Genomic DNA, 21482 nt, shown 5'->3' with positions numbered 1-21482 from the left:
TATTTCAGAAACTGCTGATCTTCTGGGATTGTTACCCACAACCATCTCTAGGGTTTCCAGAGAATTGTCAGAAAAAGAGAAAATGTCCAGTCATTACTGTAGGAAGAAATGTCCTGTTGATGTCAGAGGTCAGATGGGAATGGCTAGACTAGTTCCAGCTGATAGAGAGACAAATAATCACCAGTTACAACCGAGGTCTGCAGAAGAACATCTCTGAACGAACAATATGTCCAACATTGATGCAGATGGGCTACAGCAGCAGAAGAACACACCTGGTGTCACTCCTGTCAGCTAAGAACAGGAAACTGAGGCTACAATTCACACAGACTCAACAAAACTGGACAATAGAAGATTTTAAAAACATTGTCTGGTCTAATAAGTCTCCATTTCTGCTGCTACATTCAGATGTAGGGTCAGAACCTGGTGCTGACAACATGAAAGCTTTGATCCATCCAGGCTTGTATCAGCAGTTCATGCTGGTGGTGGTGGTATAATGGTGTGGAGAATATTTTCTTGTCTCATTTTAGGCTCCTTAGTACCGATTGATCATGGTTCCAACCCCACAGTCTACCTGAGTATTGTTCTGACCATGTCCATCCCTTTATGACCACAGAGTACCATCTTCTGATGATACTTCCAGCAGGATAAGACTCCATGTCATAAAGCTGGAATCATCTCAGAATGGTTTCTAGAATATGATGATGAGTTCACTGGACTCTAATGACCTCCACAGTCTACCTGAGTATTGTTCTGACCATGTCCATCCCTTTATGACCACAGTGAGGATAAGACTCCATGTCATAAAGCTGGAATAATCTCAGAATGGTTTCTAGAACAATGACTCACTGGACTCTAATGACCTCCACAGTCACCAGAACCCAATAGAACCTTTGGGATGTGGTGGAACCAGAGATTGGGATCATGGATGTTCAGCCGACAAATCTTAGTTTACAGCAATTTTTTCAACATTCATACATGTTAAGAAAGCATTAATGGGGACAACTTCCTATTACAATCTGGTCATCCAAGTGAGAAAAAGCTTCATTTATTGCAGATAACTCTCTTTGTACCAACAGTTTTTGAGCCACAGACAAGCTGACAGGTGCTACAACCATCATCTCCACTGGATTGCATCATCACACATGCATCCACCCCACTACAGCCGTTGTAAGTTTTGCAGACACACCACAGCAGTGGGATTGTCAAGCTATGAGACATCAGACAGGGAGGGACTTCGACAAACAGGACTTTGATCAAAACATGACAAAGAGGTTATGGACTTCAGTAGGTCAAGGCTGCAGGAGAGCAGCTCTTTGCACACTCGGACAGCGTTGTTGAATGCATGCAGATTGCTTTATCTCCTCTACAACCCACAGTGGGGCAGGTAAGGCCCAGCAGAGACTAAACTTACACAGGAAGCCCGAGCAGCTGCACTGAGTGCTTCTGGATGTCCAACGTGGTGATGAGAATTAAATCCTGATTGTTCGCTTCAGATCATAGTAATTTACATTTACTGATACATTTACAGTTCATGGTTGATGTTACTGCATGACTCCTTCAAAAATAATACAATCTGTCTCAAAGAAAGACGTTTCCTTCTGATTTGAATAATAAATAAATAAATAAAAGAAAACTAAATAGAAGCTCTTAAGAGAAAAGTGGCCTCTTTTTAAAAATGTGTATCTGAGACAGGATGTGAGTCTCATTTATGAGCTTGATTCACCTTATTATAATGCTGGGTATCAATAATTTCCAGAATTGATTCGATTCGATTCACTAGAGCTTGGATCAATTTGATTCAGATTTTTTTTCGATTCTTCCAATTCTTCTCTGAAAAAGTTTTTCTAATTTTACAAACTTTACGGTGAGTATAACTCATCAATTTTCACTCATATTTTTAAATGATTACTTGCTGTGTTGAAAGAATGTAAAATTTGTTGATTATTAATTATTTATAATGCAGTTACACCATGTTTAAACATGTGTAGCTCAAATTTGAGTCAATGGGTAAATACGTTTTTTTCTCCTGAACACTATTAACGTTTTTACATCTTAAAATACCATTGTTGTGAACATAAATGTAAAAAATCTGCAAACATATAATCATTCATACTATCTATAGCTTATTAACAACATGATATTGTAATTTTTTGTGGATTTCATTAAAAGCCTTTTTTACATTTTTTTTCAAAGACTTAAAAAAAAACATCTTAATTCCAAAAAAATTGAATTTTCTGTCGATTATTTTAAGTAGGGCTTTACAGAGTTAAAGCTGAATGTTCGGTCATCAGTCATCTGCTGGTGCAGCACACAAATCAAAGGCCACAATCAGACAGTTTCTAATGGGAATCATGTTTCACCTTGTGGACAAGCCTGGAACAGAACCTTAATGTTTTAGCTGTAGTTGAGCTTAGCAAAACATAGTCTGTGTAAGAGTACTACAAGTTTAAGTGAGACAGTGAACTTGAAGCCTTCTTTTAAATACTCTATATATTTTAAACTTAAAATGTTCCAATTTAGTGTGAAGAAGCATTCAGTTACTTCCTACATTACACTGATATGGTCTGCTTGTTATACTCAGTAAACCCTTGATGTAAATTACAGTCAAACATCAACAATATTAACTAAATATTAACTATATTCTACCGTTTTTCTTTTGCTAGTCATCCTACTGTGAACCACAATGGAAACTGAGAGAAAATCTTGTGGTATTCTGCCATTTAATGTTAAACGGCACCATACTGTAAACTGCAATGCAGTGTGGGAAAAACAAAAAGCAGAACACAAGAACTTGCTGTAAACAGCTAAGCATTATGGGAAAATACAGAAGTGTGTGATTTTATTTGAAAAATCCACCGCTCAAGAACATTCTGGAAACATTTCATTTTCTTTCAGCCAGATTGTGTTAGTTTGGCAGCTACAAACCATTTTGTTAGTTTTTTTTCTGGAAAAAGCAGAATGGATTATGGGAAATAAAGTTTGACTTTGTTAGTGTTTGTTGCACCATAAGTTAGTGGTTCATGTCCAGATATCAGATTGAAATGAAGCCATCTGTACGGTGTTGGTGAGGATGTCAATATTAACCTCTGCTCGTCCTCTCGAATTTAAACAGATTAGGACTCAAATACATTTTAAAATCTATCAATAGTAATGAGACTAAATTGATAACAGCTTAGATGGTGGTGATATGTGTCAAAAATGTATTTCCCTGGATTACACTGAAAGAATTTTCTGTAAATTGACAGTAATGTGTTGGTTGTAGAATATTGTAAAGAATTGCAAAATATTTACATTTTATATTAATTTGCAGTACAGAATATAGCAGCATGTCCAAAACTCTGCCTGTAAAATACTGGAAATTTACCATGAAAAGTTTTACAGTACATGTATACTTCATAAAAAAAAACTTCAAGTGTAGTACTTTTTGCTAAAGGAAGTATTCATGTCATCCTGTCGGAAGTTTGTCCTCCAGGACTGAGTTTAAAGTTAGACATTTCAAAAGGAAGCAGGCACCCACCCTAATACATCAGTTACAGTGAAGGTTCCAGCAGGAACATGCGACTCTGGGATCCTTTTTCCATCCATTTTAACACCTCTGTGAAACTACAAGTTGGTCTTAAATTTTCATCACCACTGAAAACTGCACATTTTTACACACAGATGAAAAGAAAAGAGGAGGAATTGCTTTTCCCCCTCACATCCATTCACTTTCAACAGAAAAGTTTGATTTATTTGAGTAAATTGGGGGGGAAATGCTCTCTTGACTTTGCAATAGGGCCCCCCCTTGTGGTATTAGTTGAAACACCAACCAGCATATGGTTAGATTGTTTAAATAATGCACATAAAAATAAGGAATGTTTATACTCAGGAAATATTCAATCTTAAGAAAGTAAAAAGACCCAAAAACTTGTTTTATTTTCTGTATTGCAAGAAAAATACTATTTTTTTCAATAGCAAAATAATCTTAAGAAAAGAAGTCTTAGTGACAATTTTTTTTTATAAGAAATCTCTCTAAAACAATTTTTCTTAGTCTTTTGGCATTTTTTTTTTTGCTCATTTAAAGAATTTTATTTAAATTTCAAAAATGTTACACTGTAATACCAAAAGTATTCACCCAGCTGCCTTAACTCCCATATGAACTGAAGTGTCATCCTATTCTTAACCCATAGAGTTCAAAATTATGGGTCCACCTTTTGCACCTATTACAGCTTCAACTCTTCTGGGAACCACATTGGAGTGTGAGGAGTGTGTTTATAGGAATTTTTGACCTTTCTTCCAAAAGCGCATTGGTCAGGTAACACTCTGGCCTGAACCTGTCAGGTCCAGACCGGTTCGGACTCTGCAGGATAGTCAAGTTAATCCGCACCAGACTCTGTCACCCATGTACTTATGGACCTTGCTTTATGCACTGTAGTGGTGAGTTTTAGATCACTGCATCTCGACTTCATTTGTTGCACAGGTGACATCCTACGACAGTTTCACGCTGGAACTCACTGAGCTCCTGAGAGCGGAACATTCTTTCACAAATGTTTGTAAAAACAGTCTGCATGTCTGAGAGCTGGATTTTATACACCTATGGCCAGACCAGGTAACTAGGAGACCTGATTCTGATCATTTGGATGGGTGAGCCAATACTTTCAGTAATTTAGTGTATGTCTAGAGGCCTGTTTGGAGTGTATGTTAGCTATAGAAAGAAGAATAAACCTGTTTTAAATGACTTTAGTTGAGAAATTTCTCAGAAAACAAAGTTAATCTTTTAATGTAAATAGAAACTAGAAAAGTTTCATTATCTGCATGATCTGAAAATAGTTGCTGAAAATGCTGAATTTTTTTGATGAAAATGGTGACGCCATTTACTTTAATTGCTGAGGATTTGCTGAAAATGCAAAAGCTATTTGAAAAATATTAAATTCGCAAAAATACTGGCAATTTTGTTAAGTTACTATGAAGGAACACTGAAGTTGACCTAAATATCTGAAACATTTCCTGACCGCTTTGTCCTTTTCAGGGTCGCGGGGGTGCCGGAGCCTATCCCGGCTGCTGATGGGCGAAGGCGGGGTACACCCTGGACAGGTCTCCAGTCTGTCTCAGGGCCTCAATCACACACATCCACTCTCACATTCACACCTAGGGGCAATTTAGAGTCACCAATTAACCTATGAGGCATGTTTTTGGACGGTGGGAGGAAGCCGGAGTCCCCGGTGAAAACCCACGCATGCACGGGGAGAACATGCAAACTCCACACAGAAAGGTCCCAAATCCCCCAGCTGGGATTTGAACCGGGGCCTTCTCGCTGTGAGGCAAGAGCGACTGCGCCACCGTGCAGCATATCTGAAACATTCATTCATCTTCTTGACCACTTTTTCCCTTTCGGGGTCGCGGGGTGCCGGAGTCTAACCCGGCAGCTGAAGGGTGAAGGCGGGGTTCACCCTGGACAGGTCTCCAGTCTGTCTCAGGGCATATCTGAAATAAAATTGATTAAAAACCCATAATACATGCCAATTTTGCAAAAATATTGAGTGTGTAGCTTAAATATGTGCTAAACTCCAAATTAGTCCAAAAAAAACCTTAGTAGGCAAGGCAAGGCACCTAATTTGGCATCTAGTAGATGGTAAATTTGCCCCAAAAAGCTAGCTCGGTGTTTAACTGCTAGCTAAACTCCAAAGTAGCAGAAAATTCCTCAGTAAAGTAAATCAGTCAAAAATGTTAGCCTATTGCTAAAATAGAAGCTATATTCTAAATTGGCCCATAAAAACTCCAGTAGATACCAAATTAGCCAAAACAGTAGCATCTTGCTAAAATATTAGCTAAGCTCCAAATCAGCATAAAATACCTTAGTAGATGCCAAATTAGCCCCCCCCAAAAAACTAACACATCTCTTAAACACTAGCTAAACTCCAAAGTAGCCGAAAATTCCCCAGTAAACTAAATTAGCCAAAAACGTTAACCTGTTGCTAAAATAGAAGCTAAACTCTAAATTAACCTATAAAAACCCCAGTAGATAACAATCTAGCCCTAAATGTTAGCATGTTGCTACTATTAGGTAAAGTCCAAGCTTTTTGAAAATTACTTTAAAAGGTTAAAATATAGCCCATAAATATATTTAAATGATTGTTGCTATTCTACTTAAAGTTTTGAAATTTGAAGACGTTCTCATTAACTTTCTATGGGGCATATTTTGCTCAATAGTTAAAAAACTTTGAAGTTTATGAATACCGAAGCTGAAGGTTTAGATACCAAGATTGCTGAAATTGCTGAAAGTGTGATGAAAGTGTGATTGAGCATTAGCATGGTATTATGTGAATGCTTACAAAGCATTCACACAATAAGGTTTTTAAAATGTTAATTTATTGTTGGAGGTCCCGAAAGTTTTAGAATAAACAGAAAAGCTTTGTTACTTAAAACATTTATTTGATCCAACTCTTTGGAATGTAATAGTCAGTGATGAGAGTCTGAGACAACAGAGACAGATGAGTCTGGGTTCTGGCCAGAAAGTCAAAGTACAAACAATACTTTTAGTCACATAAGGCCTCACTGCGTTCCAGTTCTTTTAAACTCAATGTGTTCTTTTTTTTTGTTTGTCTTTTTCTTTTTTAACGAGACAACAAATTACAGAAACGATACAAAAAATAATAACTCTTTACTTTTCATACAAAGAAAAAAAAGCAAGGAAACCATGGCACGTACAATCAGTGACAGTACAAAACACAAGGTGATATTATAGCAAGTAAATAAAACTGTTACGCTTCAAAACAGACGCATATAAGCTTTGAGAATGAAAACCATCTCTGCAAATTGTACATTTTAGAGCTCTAACACTGTCATCTGAAAGCAAAGGAAACAATAACACTGTCCTCTCTCCCACCACTTCTCTCCTCTTTTCTCCTTAATCAACAATATAAACACATAGATTTTTTTTAAATATATCAGTGCAACATTTGTTTTCACATTGAGTGCTGCAGCATCTTTTCTACCATTTAAAATGCTTTTGTTTTCTGCTGTGAAGGTGAGTGCAGTCAAATTTTGAGAGGAAAACCCAGGAGAAGCGTCTCAGCAGGCAAGCACAGTCAAGTGTCTTTACAGGATGAATCGTAACTTGTTTAAATTAAAGTCAATATAAGTGTCAAGAGGTTGTTTTTGCTCCTTTTTGCTGAGCAAATCTAAAACACATTAAAAATATTTTTGGATAAGTAAGATTCAAATTCTATGGACATCTTACAGAGACATTGAAGAAAAAAATCTAAGTAAAAAAAAAAATATATTATCTGGTGAGAATCAGAACTGGTGAATTAAAATGGTGCACACCACTTACTATCTGGTACAAGCCAATTTTTATCTGGTCCACATCAGTTACTATCCGGTGAGCACATGTTACTATCCAGTGTGCACAAGTTACTATCTGGTACACACCAGTTACTATCTGGTACACACCACTTACTATCTGGTACACACCAGTTACTATCTGGTGAGCACAAGTTACTATCTGGTGTGCACCAATTTTTATCTGGTCCACACCAGTTACTATCCGGTGAGCACATGTTACTATCTGGTGTGCACAAGTTACAATCTGGTGCACTAAAGTTACAATCTGGTGTGCACAAGTTACTAAATGGTGTGCACCAGATTGTAAATGGCTACTAAATGCTGTATTAAAATTGTGCACACCACTTACTTTCTAGTGCACACCATCTGTTACGCACAAGTTATTATTTGGTGCAGACCAGTTAGTATCTGGTGAGCACCAGTTACTATCTGGTGTGTATCAGGTACTAACTGGTGCCCACCAGATAATAACTTTTTTTCTACTTAATTTTTTGTGTCCCTTTAGGAGCTCTGTAAAATGCAGGCAAACTTTAGCAACAGAAAATTCTGAAACGGTGGACAAAGTTTCGTGTAAGTAAAATAAAGTGATTGAAGAATTCATATAGAAAATAAAAGGCTTAAAAAATTATTTTTGACAATTTTAACAGTCAAAGGAACTTTCTTTAAGTCATTTAATGAAGTAAAAGCTTAAAAATGTTTGATTCGACTGAAACTATTTCCCCTTTAAAAGTAAAAACTCTTTAGTTTTTAGTCCAGAAATCACGTCTCTTTGGGGCTGCTTAAAGTCTTCCTTATGAGACAGTGAGAAGAACGTTGATTGTGGTTCATGATTCGTTCTTCTGGTGCTGAGGTTGTTTGTTTTACCCTGTGGTGAAAAAAAAAACAAGACTCTGTCTAGAACGAACCAGGAGCTTGATCTCCACAAAGAAAGGAAAGGATACTGCAGCACTTTGATCCTTTTTCTATAAAAGAGGGCGCTCAAATATATTAAAACCTATGTACAATCTGTTGGATGAGTCGTGTGCCATGAAAATGAGGCTTTCGGAGCTCCTCCGCGACTTCTTCTGGTCTCCAGAAGCTAAAGATCAGCATTTAACAGTTTAGTCCGTGTGAGTACAATCGTCAAGAAGGCATGAGGACGTACGGATCTGCAGTCTGGAAAAAGCCGTTCGGATCGCAGTCTGCAGATGCTTGTAGGAGCTCTCAGCTAATGATGAAAAAACCCAGTGGAACCAAAGGCAACAGAAACTGGAGGGTGGGAATAAAGAAAAAAAGGCACTGCCGGAGCTGGATGCAGGTCGACGGGCCTGACGGCGCCTGCTTCACTCACACTCACACACGCACACACCTCACGTGTTCATCTATCTACGCGCCTTCGATGCAAACGTGCACGGTCACACTCTCACCGGGACGGATGAGCAGCGAAGGAGCCCAAGTTTCACAAGCTTTGCTCGTTCTGTGAAACGATGGCATCTGAACGACAAACGAAAGGCCTTTCCGAAAACGACACAAAACCATTTTTTCCTCTGAATTGGTCTCAACACCAGCATGTGATTACATGAACAAAGCACGTCGAAAAAACAGAGAATTTGTAGTTTTCTTTTTTTTCTATTTTTTTCTTTTTTGCTGTACAAATTTTTTTTACACAGTGCCCCCTACAGGTCAGTCTCTTCCACTGCCACTCCTGAGAATTAGAATAGAATCGGCTCAATGTCAGCCCACCCTGCCGTCCCATTGTTGGCTTCAGCCGCGCCTTCCTCTGTCCCGACTGGCTGCATGTCCATCACGGAGCAGTCGCGGCTCCACCCCTTGTGTCCCGCTCACGCCTCTGAGTAATTATTCGTCTGTCCGTTCATTTTGTCCTTCTTTAGCTTCACACCGTCCACGAGCTCAAAGTTATAGTTTTCCAGGGCCGACAAGTTCCTGTCTGTCATGCTGCCCTGCGAGCAGGCGCAGTACAGCACCACGCCGCAGATGGCGCCCAGGAAGACGCCCAGCGCCGACATGGCGATGATGGTGATCAGGATGGGGTCCAGGGTCTCCAGCATGTTGCTCTGGCCGCTGGGTTTTCCAGCCTCCTGTGAGAAGGAGTCCATGGCTGCGGGAGGAAGAAAAAGAACGTTTCTGGTTGAGACATTTCCAGATGGACCAATAGTATACCGTATTTTCCGCACTCTAAAGCTACGTTCACACTGCCTTGTGCATGCCTGTTAAAACAAAAACTTTTGGATACAAAACACGCGTTGAAAGTTAAACCAGATTGAAATTTGACCAATCCGGAACTGGGATTTCAAAGTGATGTGTGGATGGCGTTTTTTTATATTCACAGAAGTGCCGACTGTTTGAAAATTGATCATGAAGGAGAAAATATTAATCGCGGTTTACGTCCGGCCAGGATTGTATCAGTCTTCCATGTATCGGAACAGAGCTGTGAAAGATTCACCAGATTTGCACCACTTTAACATTTTGTATTAAACCTCTTGCAACTGTATGGTGACCATGCTCTATTAAACAGTAGAAGAAGAAAAAGCCCCTTCCTGCTTGTTCAGTGTGAACACCATGGGCAAAATGTGCTAAACGCAATTCAAGATGTGAACATAGCTTCAGGCGCACGTTAAAGCTTTAATTAGAAAAAAAAAAAAAAAACTAACTCTGGTTAGCTTTGCTAACATCAAAGTGATTTTTTTAAAGGTACAAGGTGCTATGTCAAATGTCACTCTGTGTTTTTTTCATAGGAGTTCCAAGCAAGTTCAAGTGGTATTGTAGATATGCTAACATGGCTAATGTGTAGCGGTGTCGACTGTTTTTTTTTTTTTACATCGTACTAGCAGGGTTGGGAGTTAGTGTAGTCACAGTAATGTTTGTTTTAATGGTTATCTGTCTGTTTTGTTACGTTACTAACAAGGTTGGGAGTCACAGGTATTGTAAATATGCTAACATGGTTAACGTTTCCAACGTGTAGCGTGCTACATATAAGTTATAGACTAGAGTTGCTGTGAACACATGAAGTCTTACTGACTGATGAACTTATCACTGATGCTGCATTCACACTATCTGTGTGTGGTGCGTTCAAGTCTCTACGCGGTTTTATGAATCCAGCTGGTGGTGTACACACCGGACCAGTGCCACACTGCGATTCATTGTGAAAAAGTCCAACCTGGTTGAACGTTCAGTTAATGAACGCCAGATTTATACGTAGAGCCCGTGACCCCATTTAAAAACTTGGACATAGAGGCCAGAAATTCTGGTCTACTTAGGTTTGCATAGACTTTTCATTGAACGTGGCCACTTGAACACAAGTCGACACAGTCAGTGGGTATGCACCTCGACTCTTTTGTCTCACTTCATTTGCTTTAAAGGTTCGGTGTTCCTTTTGCATGACAAAAGTTTGACAATAGGCCATTCATTGATGGTGTGCCTTATAATCCAGTACACCCTGTATTGTGGAAAACATGGTAAACATCCAATCTTCTTCTGAAGCCAGTTATTCATAATACTCACGGAGCATCAGGATCTCAGTTGGTGGAGACGTAGGAACTTCTGGATCTGGAGTCAAAAAGAAGAACCCATGAGGTCTAAGGTCATGCATGAGCATGTGTGGCAGAACTGTGCCACCAAATATGACTAAAGACATCAACTTTGAAACATGTCTGACATGTAGCAAAGCAACGCACCCCTGCAGTCGTCCCCGCTGAGTCCATCCATGATCTGGATGTTGTCCACAGCTATGTGGCCTGTGCTGTGCCTGTTAGCGATGCCCTCCACCACCACCTGCAGGCGCACACGGGTATTACATCTACATGTGCAAACAAAAATGATTTGACATCCTGGCTAAGAGCTTCAGATCATGAGATTCATTTAGACAGAAAATTATGGAGTCAAATCAGGATCAACTAAAAGTGAAGAAAAAACCAGAATATAAATTTTTAAAAATTACAATAATTTTTGAAAAAAGTTTCTAAATCAAAGTTGCACATTATAAACTTGAAATAAATGTTGAACTATAAAACTGTGATATATAAACTGATTGTAAAATATATATTTGAAATTTAAAGAAATATTTTCTTGCTAATCCAAATTTGTATTTTTTCTATCATGCAAGTTATTTATATTATAAACTGACCAATCCAATGCCTCAATAAAAGTACGTGGTCACACGTCAAATGTTGTATTGTAGGGGTGTGGCTTTCCAACAAGCTCACTCTTTCATGGCGGGAGTTGTTGCCATAGAAATGGTGACTCAGACGAACTCGAGCCAATAACTGCTTACTGGCGACGTCAGGCTCCAACATCACAAAAAGTGGGTCATCACAAAAAATTGTGACTGAATTGGCTTTATTTGGATGGAGCAAGAAGTAATTTATTTTCTACACCACTTGGTCCAGTGCTTTTATATGGAAAATGCTTAAAGTTATCTTATTATGATAGATTCCAACTTGTTTGTTTTGTCCAGACTTCTGCAGACTGGTCATTGATGGTGTACCTCAGGACTGTGTCCATACTTTTTGATCACACAACATACATTTTTAGGCGGCATAGCACACGTTTTTGCTCTACAGGTGATCCTCCTCTGATCCACCAATGAGAGGATTTAGGAGGAACTTTAAGGCAGGAGTGATGTGGCTGTTATTGGACCCAAAAACCTCTACTTCAGAGTAACGAGAATAAATTGTGGACAGTTTGTTAAGTTTATTACCAGGACAGGAAAATAAATCAACTTTCAGTTTTTTTTTAATTGCTTTTTTTTTGTTTGACAGTTAACAAATCTTGTTACTATTTTCCTTTGATTGCACCGTGAGTGTTTGCTCAGAAGGTTTTGACCAGATTTTGAACTCCTACCGTCTTTTATGTAATACTGCTAAAATTAGAAACTTTAATTTTTTAAATGAATCAGTTTCAGTTTCTTTTGTAGGTCTTCCATAGAGTTTTCTAAAGACTAAGCACCCACATAACTTAAAGATCTCGTAATTCCATTTTTTCTTCGAGAAGAATTTCCTCCTCAGCCTGCAGGATTACCAGTTTTTTATAGAATTTCCCACAGTAGAATGGGACTTAAGCTGTCAGGCTCCTCTCATGTGGAACCAACTCCCTGCCTCAGCTCTGGAGGCAGCTCCATCTTTAAGATTACAATAAAATTATTCCTTTTTTGTTGAACAAAAAAAAAAAAAAAATTGTACATACCAGAATGGCGTGTGACCCAGAATTGCATTTAGTTCTTCTGCTAAAATGAAGAACTGCAGAGCCGGTATGGCCTGGCCACTATTTATTCTTTATGCACGAATAAACAATTATTGCAGCTGTTGTGAAGCTTTTGTTTGTTTTTCTGCAGAATCTAACCAGAATCATACCAATTTTTTTGGTCTTTGGACTTTTAAATATAATAAATAAACTCAACTTTAACTCATTTTTGCTTCTTTAATATGAAAACTTAAAAAAAAGCCTTTAGATGTTTGTTTAAAAAATGTTTGGGGAAGAAATCAAAAACTGAATTCCTGCAGTGACTTAAGTCCAGGTTTACCTGGTAGGAGTGGCTTGACCTTGGCAGCGGAACGCGTCCTTCTCTCCACCGGCTGCCCTGGTGTTTGTCACTGACCCACAAGGTAGTCTCCTCACCCCTTCTGCACTTGACCAGCAGCGCCCCCTTGTGTTCGGTGGACAGGTGGTACCAAAACGACATGCAGAGGCTGGTGTCCTGCGTGCTGATGGAGGGGCTGATCAGCCTGGCCACCTTGTCTTCTTCACTGTTCTCCCCACCAGTTTTACTCGGAGCATCTCTGTCAGTCAGCTGCATGTGGATGAAGTTCCCACGTCTGCCTGCAGGGGGCAGTAAAAGACAAAAAGTGTGAAACAAGGAACCTTTCATTTTGCAGCTTCAAAACAAGATGAGAAGCACATAAATATGCCTTTTAGTGCACTTTTTAATACAAAAAGAATGAAATATTAATGATGAAAAGCCTTCATGTTCTGGTCCACACGGTAGACTAAAAACTAAACAATGATTCTGAGTCGCCCCAGGGGAAAATCTGACCCCTCCTGTCACAAAAGACACATTTTTTACAGCTGATCTGGTTATGTCAAAAACTGGAGGGGAAATCGTTTGTTGTGGAGCTGCTGTCGCCTACACACCCGTATCCATCACACCCCGGAAGGTCTGGCCTTCTCTCCATTCAAGCCTGAGAGAGGAGAAGGAGCGGCTGAGCGACGGGGCGCGATGATGGATTTCACTTTAGGACTTCAAGGTTGTTTCTTCTTTTATAGAAGAACCCTGAAGCTCACAACATCTCCAAAGTCATTCTGTCAATAATGACAGAGAAAATGTGGGCTTTTCTGCACATATTTGCATGGCTGCTGTTGATAAATGATTTATTCCAGGCACTGCTGAAGTTGCCGGTTTGTTTTCTTGAATATTTTATGCATATTTGGCAAGTAATTTATCTTGAGAAGATAAGACAAAACTGTTCTAAATTTGAAATTAAAAGTAAAGGATGAAATTTAGGGTTAGGATGACGACACATTTCATTCAAAATCTCACAAAAGTTGATTTTTCTCTTACAATGTAAAAATTGAGCATGAAAACTCAATTCTCTGAACTCTCTGACCACTTAGACTCACTCCTTAAATATTCTCCAGTAAGAACATGTAGACATAAATTTAGCAATAGGATGATTGCTGGATGGTCTGTTTCAGAAACACCCCATCTTGGGGTGTTCCAGGGTTTTGCCCTGGGCCCTTTTTCCTTTTATACCCAATTCCTCTTGTTATTTTTTAGCAAAGTTTGCCTCATTTCCAATCATTTTTATGCAGATGAAATAGTGCTCTTTCCCCGAAGAATAGTACTACAATTTATACCAAGGTCTGGGTGAATACACTGTTCTGATTGGCTGCAGGGTGTTAATAAAAAAGTGATTACAGACACCTATAAAAGAAGTTCTGGTCAAACAGCATGAACATTTTATGTTATTGGGCTGACCTGAATGTCATTTGGTAACCATAGCAACAGCAAGACAGTAGAAAAGATCTCTGTCCATCAAATGTCTCTTTGATGGACTTGACAGTATTCTGTCTTTCTGACTTTCTTACCTTATTGCTTCATGAAGAGTAAATGTAAAAAATCATTTTAATTAATGAATAGTTTGTTGATCCACATTTGATGATCAGAATTAATGGTTGATACTTCTTCTACTAAATCCAGGAATGTGTTTGTTTTAGCTTTCCCCATGAATGGGATCCCTGTTCTTATTTCTTATTTGATTTGTATCATGACTGCACGGTGGTGCAGTGGTTAGCGCTCTTGCCTCACAGCAAGAAGGCCCCGGTTGGAATCCCGGCTGGGACCTTTCTGTGTGGAGTTTGCATGTTCTCCCCGTGCATGCGTGGGTTTTCACCGGGGACTCCGGCTTCCTCCCACCGTCCAAAAACATGCCTTATAGGTTGATTGGTGACTCTAAATTGCCCCTAGGTGTGAATGTGAGAGGGAATGTGTGTGTGATTGAGGCCCTGCGACAGACTGGAGACCTGTCCAGGGTGAACCCCGCCTTCGCCCATCAGTAGCCGGGATAGGCTCCGGCGCCCCCGCGACCCCGACAGGGACGAAGCGGTCAGGAAGATGAAGGAATGAATGAATGATTTGTGGTGTGAAGAACTTTGTGGTTTTATCTGAGAAAGGTGCTACATTAATGAACATTAGGATACTAATCTGCTGCATTCTTCTTCATGTCTAGGCTCTAAGGAGAATGGGGCTGAAAGTCTTTGTTCAGGGACAGAGGAGAATGTGCAGTCTGGTTTGAGATGATGGAAAGGCAGAAATCTAAACAGATGCTTGTTAAAGTGAGAGCATAGAGACACTCTCTGAGTAAACCATGGACTCTATGAAGCAAAAGAAGACCCACCACTCCTGTGAGCTGACAGGAGTTATGAAGCAAAAATAGAAAACTTTAGTCTCATTTCTACTGAACGGTCTGGTCCAGTCTGGTTTAGAATAATCCAGGCAATTCAGGTGAGCGTTTACGACAAACAACAGATTTCAACAGTAGCTCCTCCCTCTGTTCAATTTTTCTATAGACCTACAATCAATGGGGACCCAAAAATGGTATGGTTCGGTCTGGCTCAATGAGTCCATTTGATTATGGAAACACTTAAAATACGGAACTGGACCAACAAGGATTTGTTTGGTATGACGAACGACAGTCAAGCATTCAAGAGCATGGTATTATAAACAAAACCACTGTCCCATGTGTTAGCATCTTAGGTTGGAGGTGATGGTATGATGATATGGGAAACGTTGAACTGGATCACTTTGGCCCTCAGTATGAATTGAGCATAGTTTAAACACCCCTTTATCACAATGGGGTTTCTCATCTTCTGCCAGAATAATGAACTTGATTCCCTTTCACATTTTTTTCCAACAATCCAAAATAAAAAAAAGACCAGGACCGAACTAATGTGAAGCCCAACTCTATATCTGCTTTTGTTTAAGAAAAAAAAGATGTTTGAGGCGTTTTGTAACATTTTTGTCATGAGGGAGGACATCTATAAAGCAATTTGAGCCTACAACTGCATTTCTGAGTAATCAATCCAACCAAATCAAATCAAACTTTATTTACAAAAAGTGCATATCATGCTTTGTGCATCTCTAATGGTCCCGCCCGCACTTCAGAGAGGAATTTCTAATGAACTATTGCCGCTCTGCAGACACTAAGTCCTAGAAAACGTCAGGTTTCATTATTTAGCCTAAAAATAGAATAATTATAACCAAAAGGCAACTGGGAATGATTTGAAAATGGATGAAAAGATGACGGGTGTGTTTTTTTAAGATCCAGACAGAATATCCAGACAGAAGCTAGTGCTCGTCCTACCCGTGTGGTCAAAGATGGGCCCTCTGTGGACGGCAGACTCCTCGCTGGTGTGGATCACCCACTCGGCTCCTGAGCCACGCTCTCCGTTCCAGCCGCAGAGCGACGGCGTGTCGAAGCTGCAGGCGAACCAGACGTACGCTGCAGGAAAAACCAGAGTTCAGCCGATCAGTTTCCCACAATCTTTCCACCACAAAATAGACCTAAGGGTCTGTTCCCTCCCCAAACACCCTCCACCCCGGTATGTTCCATCCTTCTCTGTGCAGATTTGTAAGTGCAGAAAGACTGGGATTAATTATCCTCTGGTTGGTTCACTAGTACTTTATTAACTAAGCTGCTAACTTTCCTGTACAAAGCCCAGATTTGCTCTCATAAAACCTTCCAGGGAGCCAAATAAAGTGTTACCAGAGGTTCTTGTAAAGTTGTTATGAGGCAAAGTGCACACAGAGGAGGGTAGAGCTTAATAATGTGGAGTAGCTTTACTGACAAATCAGCTTCGTTTACGAGGAGGCAGTCTGCAGAAACAACCTTTGCATTATCATGAGAAACTGCACTTCAGCCTCCGCGGTGAGCTCCAGCATGTGGTTCCCCTCCACAGCAATAAACGCAGGCATATATTCACCATCAGCAAAAGAACATTTCCAATCAGGAAAATATGTTTTTCTTTTCTCCCAATTGTGTCATTTAGAAATCAGATCTCACGGCTGGATCCGAATCGATGCGAAAAAATCCGCCGTGTAGTTTCTGAGAGGCTAATGGGATGCAGGGATGACCGGGATGCTCTGAGTGTACCCTTCCAACCCCAAGTTGTCTTCCCGCAATGCCTCAACTCGCCTAATTGAGACCCAGGAGGCCTTTCTTCTCTGTCTGCAGCTCTCAAAGCCTCCCTCTATCCCTTTACCTCCACTTCTCCTTCTGCCTCTTCACCTCTACAGTCTTTGCTCTTCAACATCAGCCTGTTTTCACTTTGACTTCTCTCTTGCTCACATCTGTTTACTCTCTATGATTAGTTTAGTTTCTGATGATTTAAAGTCAAAATCTTCCACAGAAAACATAAAATCTATAACTCCAGAATTCAGTCAGACATTTTTGACACACATGGGCTGAGATTTGGGTCATTTAAAAAATTATTTCAGTCGTTCAGTTTGGTATTACATCAGAATTTCAAAATTCATAGAACTTCAGTTTCATTTCATTTGGAAAGCTTTTTTGGTCCATGTTGTAAAGAGTCTAAAATAGATATTCTTACGTTTTTAGACGTGTTTTACTGCAAATTTAAAGGCACTTGTGTTTATTCTAAGTGGTGAGACTCTGATAAATATACTGTAAATATTGTTTCAGTGGATAAGAATCAAGAGAGGTGATATCTTAATTAAATCAGTGTTCAAAAATTTAAACTATAAGCACATTTTACAAGAAAAAAGAAAAAAAAAACTAAAGTCAACTGATGTATCTAATAGATCTAATTATGGCTTTTTGAAAGTTTACACCCATAGAAATGCATTATGTATCAGACAGACATCGATCATAGAGGTCTATTGGAGATCATCGAGAAGATCTCTAGCAAATGACTTCCAACAGCTAATTTCATCACAGTCCCATCATGCCTTTCATGTTATTAACAAGCCGCCATTTTTCTCGAGGAGGAGTTTGGGTTTCTTAAAACTAATATAGTATATACATAAATAAAAATGAATATATAAATATTATATATTATACATAGTAATCATAATAACATACTATAAAAATAATCTATATTTTATATTATATGTTAAATAAAATATATGTATGTATATATGTATGTTATATATAATAATGAATACAAAAATACAATGTAAAATAATACATGTAGTTTATATATATATATATATATATATATATATATATATATATGTATGTATGTATACATGATTTTTAAGATACGGATGTCCTGATTGTACTGAATGAACAATCTGTTCAGAACATTCTGAAGATGCATATATCGGTTGCTTATTGTTTTAATGTAAGTTTCTGTGACATTTTAACCCCAGGTAGGTTTCCAAAGAAATGCTTTGGAATTTAGGAGCTTGTTACTAGCTCACTGTGTAAAAAAATAAATAAATATTTTTTTAATTATATTTTTGCTTTTATATCTAGTTAAAATAGACTAAAAACAGGCATCTAAAAATATCCAAAGATTAGATGGCTACAAGTAGATGTTTAGTAGACCTCTATGTAGATATATTTCAGAACCCTTTTAATACACCTCTAATAGAGTACCAAACTATAGTTGTCTGCACATCTGGTAGACATCTACATTAGATGTTTAATAGTTATCTTTTACTAGACATCTTGTGGGCAGAGAGAGACTTCATTTAATGATGCTGAATTCAGAAGCAGTTCCAGCTTTAACCAGCAGGGGGAGAACTAATCCAGAACCTTATGATTTTAGATGGGGAAACTGTTACCAATACCAGAGATTTTGACTTAAAGTTAGACTCAGACAAAAATGTGGTGGCAATAAAACTGAAAAGAGAAGTTTTACTTTCTTCTGACCCAAAACCCCTTCTGTGAGTTCTAAAGGACTGCTTTAAAGAAGCTGGACACTTTCACTTAAACATGTGTAGTAATTAACCAATCAATGTAAACATTTTACAGCTAAACATGTAGAGATTTAATAGAAAAAACTACGTTTTTCGCAAAAACTTTTTTCCCTTAAACAATATTATGCCAGGTCCCTATTTTATCAAAAGAAAAAGTGTGATTTAAGTGAAAAAGAGAATCAGATAAAAGACATGCCTGTCCGTGCGATTTGCTGCAGTTCTAACTTTTATCCATTTGTTTCATCCGTCAGCCGCGCTGCCTTTTGGCATTTCTTTATCACTGCCCCCCTCCTCAGTCTGCCTCCATCTGTCTTCTCCTACCATTCAATTAAACTGCTTTTCCCATCACAGCAGATGAGAAACATTGTTAAAATTGTTGCAGATGCATTTAGGAGGCGATCTATCAGTTGTCCCGCAGTCCGAGCCGGGCTCATCTGTGAACTGGTGCGATGAAAAAGCCATTTGCTCTAATGGAAGTCGGTTGGAGTGCTCCCCGCAACTGTGGTCAGCGCTGCTGGTAACGCTGAGTGATGAGGCCCGCTGGCTGCCTGCTTGCACAGAGGGGTCTGAGCGTGAACAGAGGAGCAGACTGCGGCGGACATCCTCACCTGGCATGTCTGTGACGGAGTTGGCAGTGGCGGGTCCTCCTGTTGAAGACAGATGGGGCGGTCAGAGTTTGGTCAAAGGTCTGAGGGGCTTGTTCCACCCACATTGATGCCAACAAAATGATTCCACTCCTCCCTCCTTTTGAAAAATCTGGTTATCTTTAGGTCGCAATCCAAGCCTTTAAGCTTTAACATCCTGAGAAACTACATGAGGATTTCTCAAAGGGGCGGGGCCACAGGATTTTATGTGAATGAACCAAAAAGGGAAGATGACATAAAAAAACAGGAAGAGGACGAGGAGGATGAAGACCCCCTACCTGTGTCTGTTTCGTACAATTCCATCACTTCGGTTTCCGTGTTGCAGTTCAGCCGACCTTCATCGCACTCCAAGCTCTGCGTGGTGCTCGGCACTGTGGTCGGGGCCGTGGTGGTCGCACCGAAGGTGGTGACGAAAAATGTTGGGGCAAGCGGCGTGGTGGGAGGGGCCGGGCTCGTTAGGTCTGGAACGAAAAAGATCAATATTTGTCAAATTTAAAAAAACAAACATCGGACACATTTGCTGTAAACAGCAAACGTTTAAAGTCCTACGCCAATCATATTTTTTTCTATTGTAAAATAGTTCCCAGTGTTTTTTTCATTATGATTATGTAGTTTTTAGCCAAAATAAAAAAAACAGAAATAAAGAATTTTTTTGCACATTGGCAGGTGTTCATTAGAAATGTGCCTTTTGGGTTGTGGGCAGCACTGTTAGCCTAAGTTAAAATCCCAGCATGCTTTTGTTGACACGCTCTCCAGCTAGCTTGCAGCTCCTCCCAAGCTAGCATTAGTGTAGCAAAAAATGGCAAGCAATATCGGAGCTATCCAGACGTCCAGTTTTGATTTAGATACCGGCTCAGATGAGGAAAATGAAGACGCTAATGGATGTATTTGTCTGTAAGGGGAGGATTTAGAATTGTAGTGGAGAGTTTGACCTGCTCATGGCAGCTGCTGCGTCACAAACCTGAGCTTTTTCAAACCCCAGGTTTTTATCTGCCCCTCATCCATCAGTATTTGAATGAAGAAATACTAACAAAATGCAGTTTTTTTCTTAATCACAATGTTTTACTTGGTAAATTTTTATGAAATTTGCTTTTGAACAAAATCAGACCAGAGAGAAACATTTTCTTAATTTTTATTGTCATAAATTTTAAAGTTTATCAAGTTCTAACCCAGAAGTGTAATTTGTGAGTATGAAGCACATCGACAGTAAAATAATCAGAACTCTAAACACTCTTTTTTATTTTTATTTTTTTATTTAACCTTTATTTATCCAGGCAGGACAGATTAAGAACAGCCTTCTTATTTGCAACTGTGGCCTGGCAAAAGGCAAGACCTTTTGAGAAAGAAAGAGGAAAGAAGTTACAGGATACAAAAAAAAAAAACATTGAATAGAATCAGAAAAGCATCAGAACAAACACATTCTAAATTATAAAACCATAAAAATCATTGCAATGAGGAACAAAAACATTCATCTTTAAAATACTCATTAAGATATTTTTTAAAATCTGCTAGTGATATAAAAGTGTCCAATCTCAGAGTTTTTTGTAAGTCATTCCAGTCTCTGGCTGCAGCATATTGAAATGACCCAGAACCAAGTGAAGAACTTAATTTTGGGACTTTTAACAATAATAGTTTTGAAGTGCGGGTGTTGTACACAGGGGATGAGGTATGTAAAAGCTGGCGCAGGTAGGGTGGAGAAAGACCAAGCAGAGTTTTATGGATTAACAGTAGCCAGTGACATTTTCGGCGAGTGAATAATGAAGTCCAATGCACAATAATAATAATAATAATAAATCAATTAGGGAAATAACCCATTCTGGACTTATAGGATTCAAAGATGTGACATCTGGTTACAGAGCAGAGCAGAGAGTGAGCTATGAAGAAGAAAGGATAGACTTGAAGATTGAAAGTGTAACTCAGGTCAGGATCTGAGACTTTTAGAGTGTTAAAAAATGTATTTTAAATGACGGGAACAATGCTTTTGAATCTTTCCCTTGATTGATTTGATGAGGAGTCATGCTTCCAAACTGTTCAGATTTTCTCTGTATAAAAAATAAATTCAAGTTGGGCTAAAAGTAGAA

The 21482-nt window shown here is 39.0% G+C and overlaps 1 protein-coding gene across 1 annotated transcript in view; it reads right to left on the bottom strand.

The window, feature by feature from the left end:
- Positions 1–6390: 6390 nt before the first annotated feature.
- Positions 6391–21482, bottom strand: part of LOC112151249 (neuropilin-1a) — an 82939-nt gene continuing 67847 nt past the window's right edge. The window contains exons 12-18 of the mRNA XM_024280050.2: positions 19680–19862; positions 19366–19404; positions 16179–16316; positions 12842–13137; positions 10998–11094; positions 10825–10869; positions 6391–9421 (exon numbers count right to left, since the gene is read on the bottom strand). Coding sequence (XP_024135818.1) covers positions 9144–9421; positions 10825–10869; positions 10998–11094; positions 12842–13137; positions 16179–16316; positions 19366–19404; positions 19680–19862 — 1076 coding nt within the window. The 3' untranslated portion in view covers positions 6391–9143. The remainder of the gene's footprint in view (positions 9422–10824; positions 10870–10997; positions 11095–12841; positions 13138–16178; positions 16317–19365; positions 19405–19679; positions 19863–21482) is intronic.

Source organism: Oryzias melastigma, linkage group LG17 (assembly GCF_002922805.2).
Source record: "Oryzias melastigma strain HK-1 linkage group LG17, ASM292280v2, whole genome shotgun sequence".
Taxonomy (NCBI): domain Eukaryota; kingdom Metazoa; phylum Chordata; class Actinopteri; order Beloniformes; family Adrianichthyidae; genus Oryzias; species Oryzias melastigma.
This window is presented reverse-complemented; position numbering and strand designations above follow the sequence as displayed.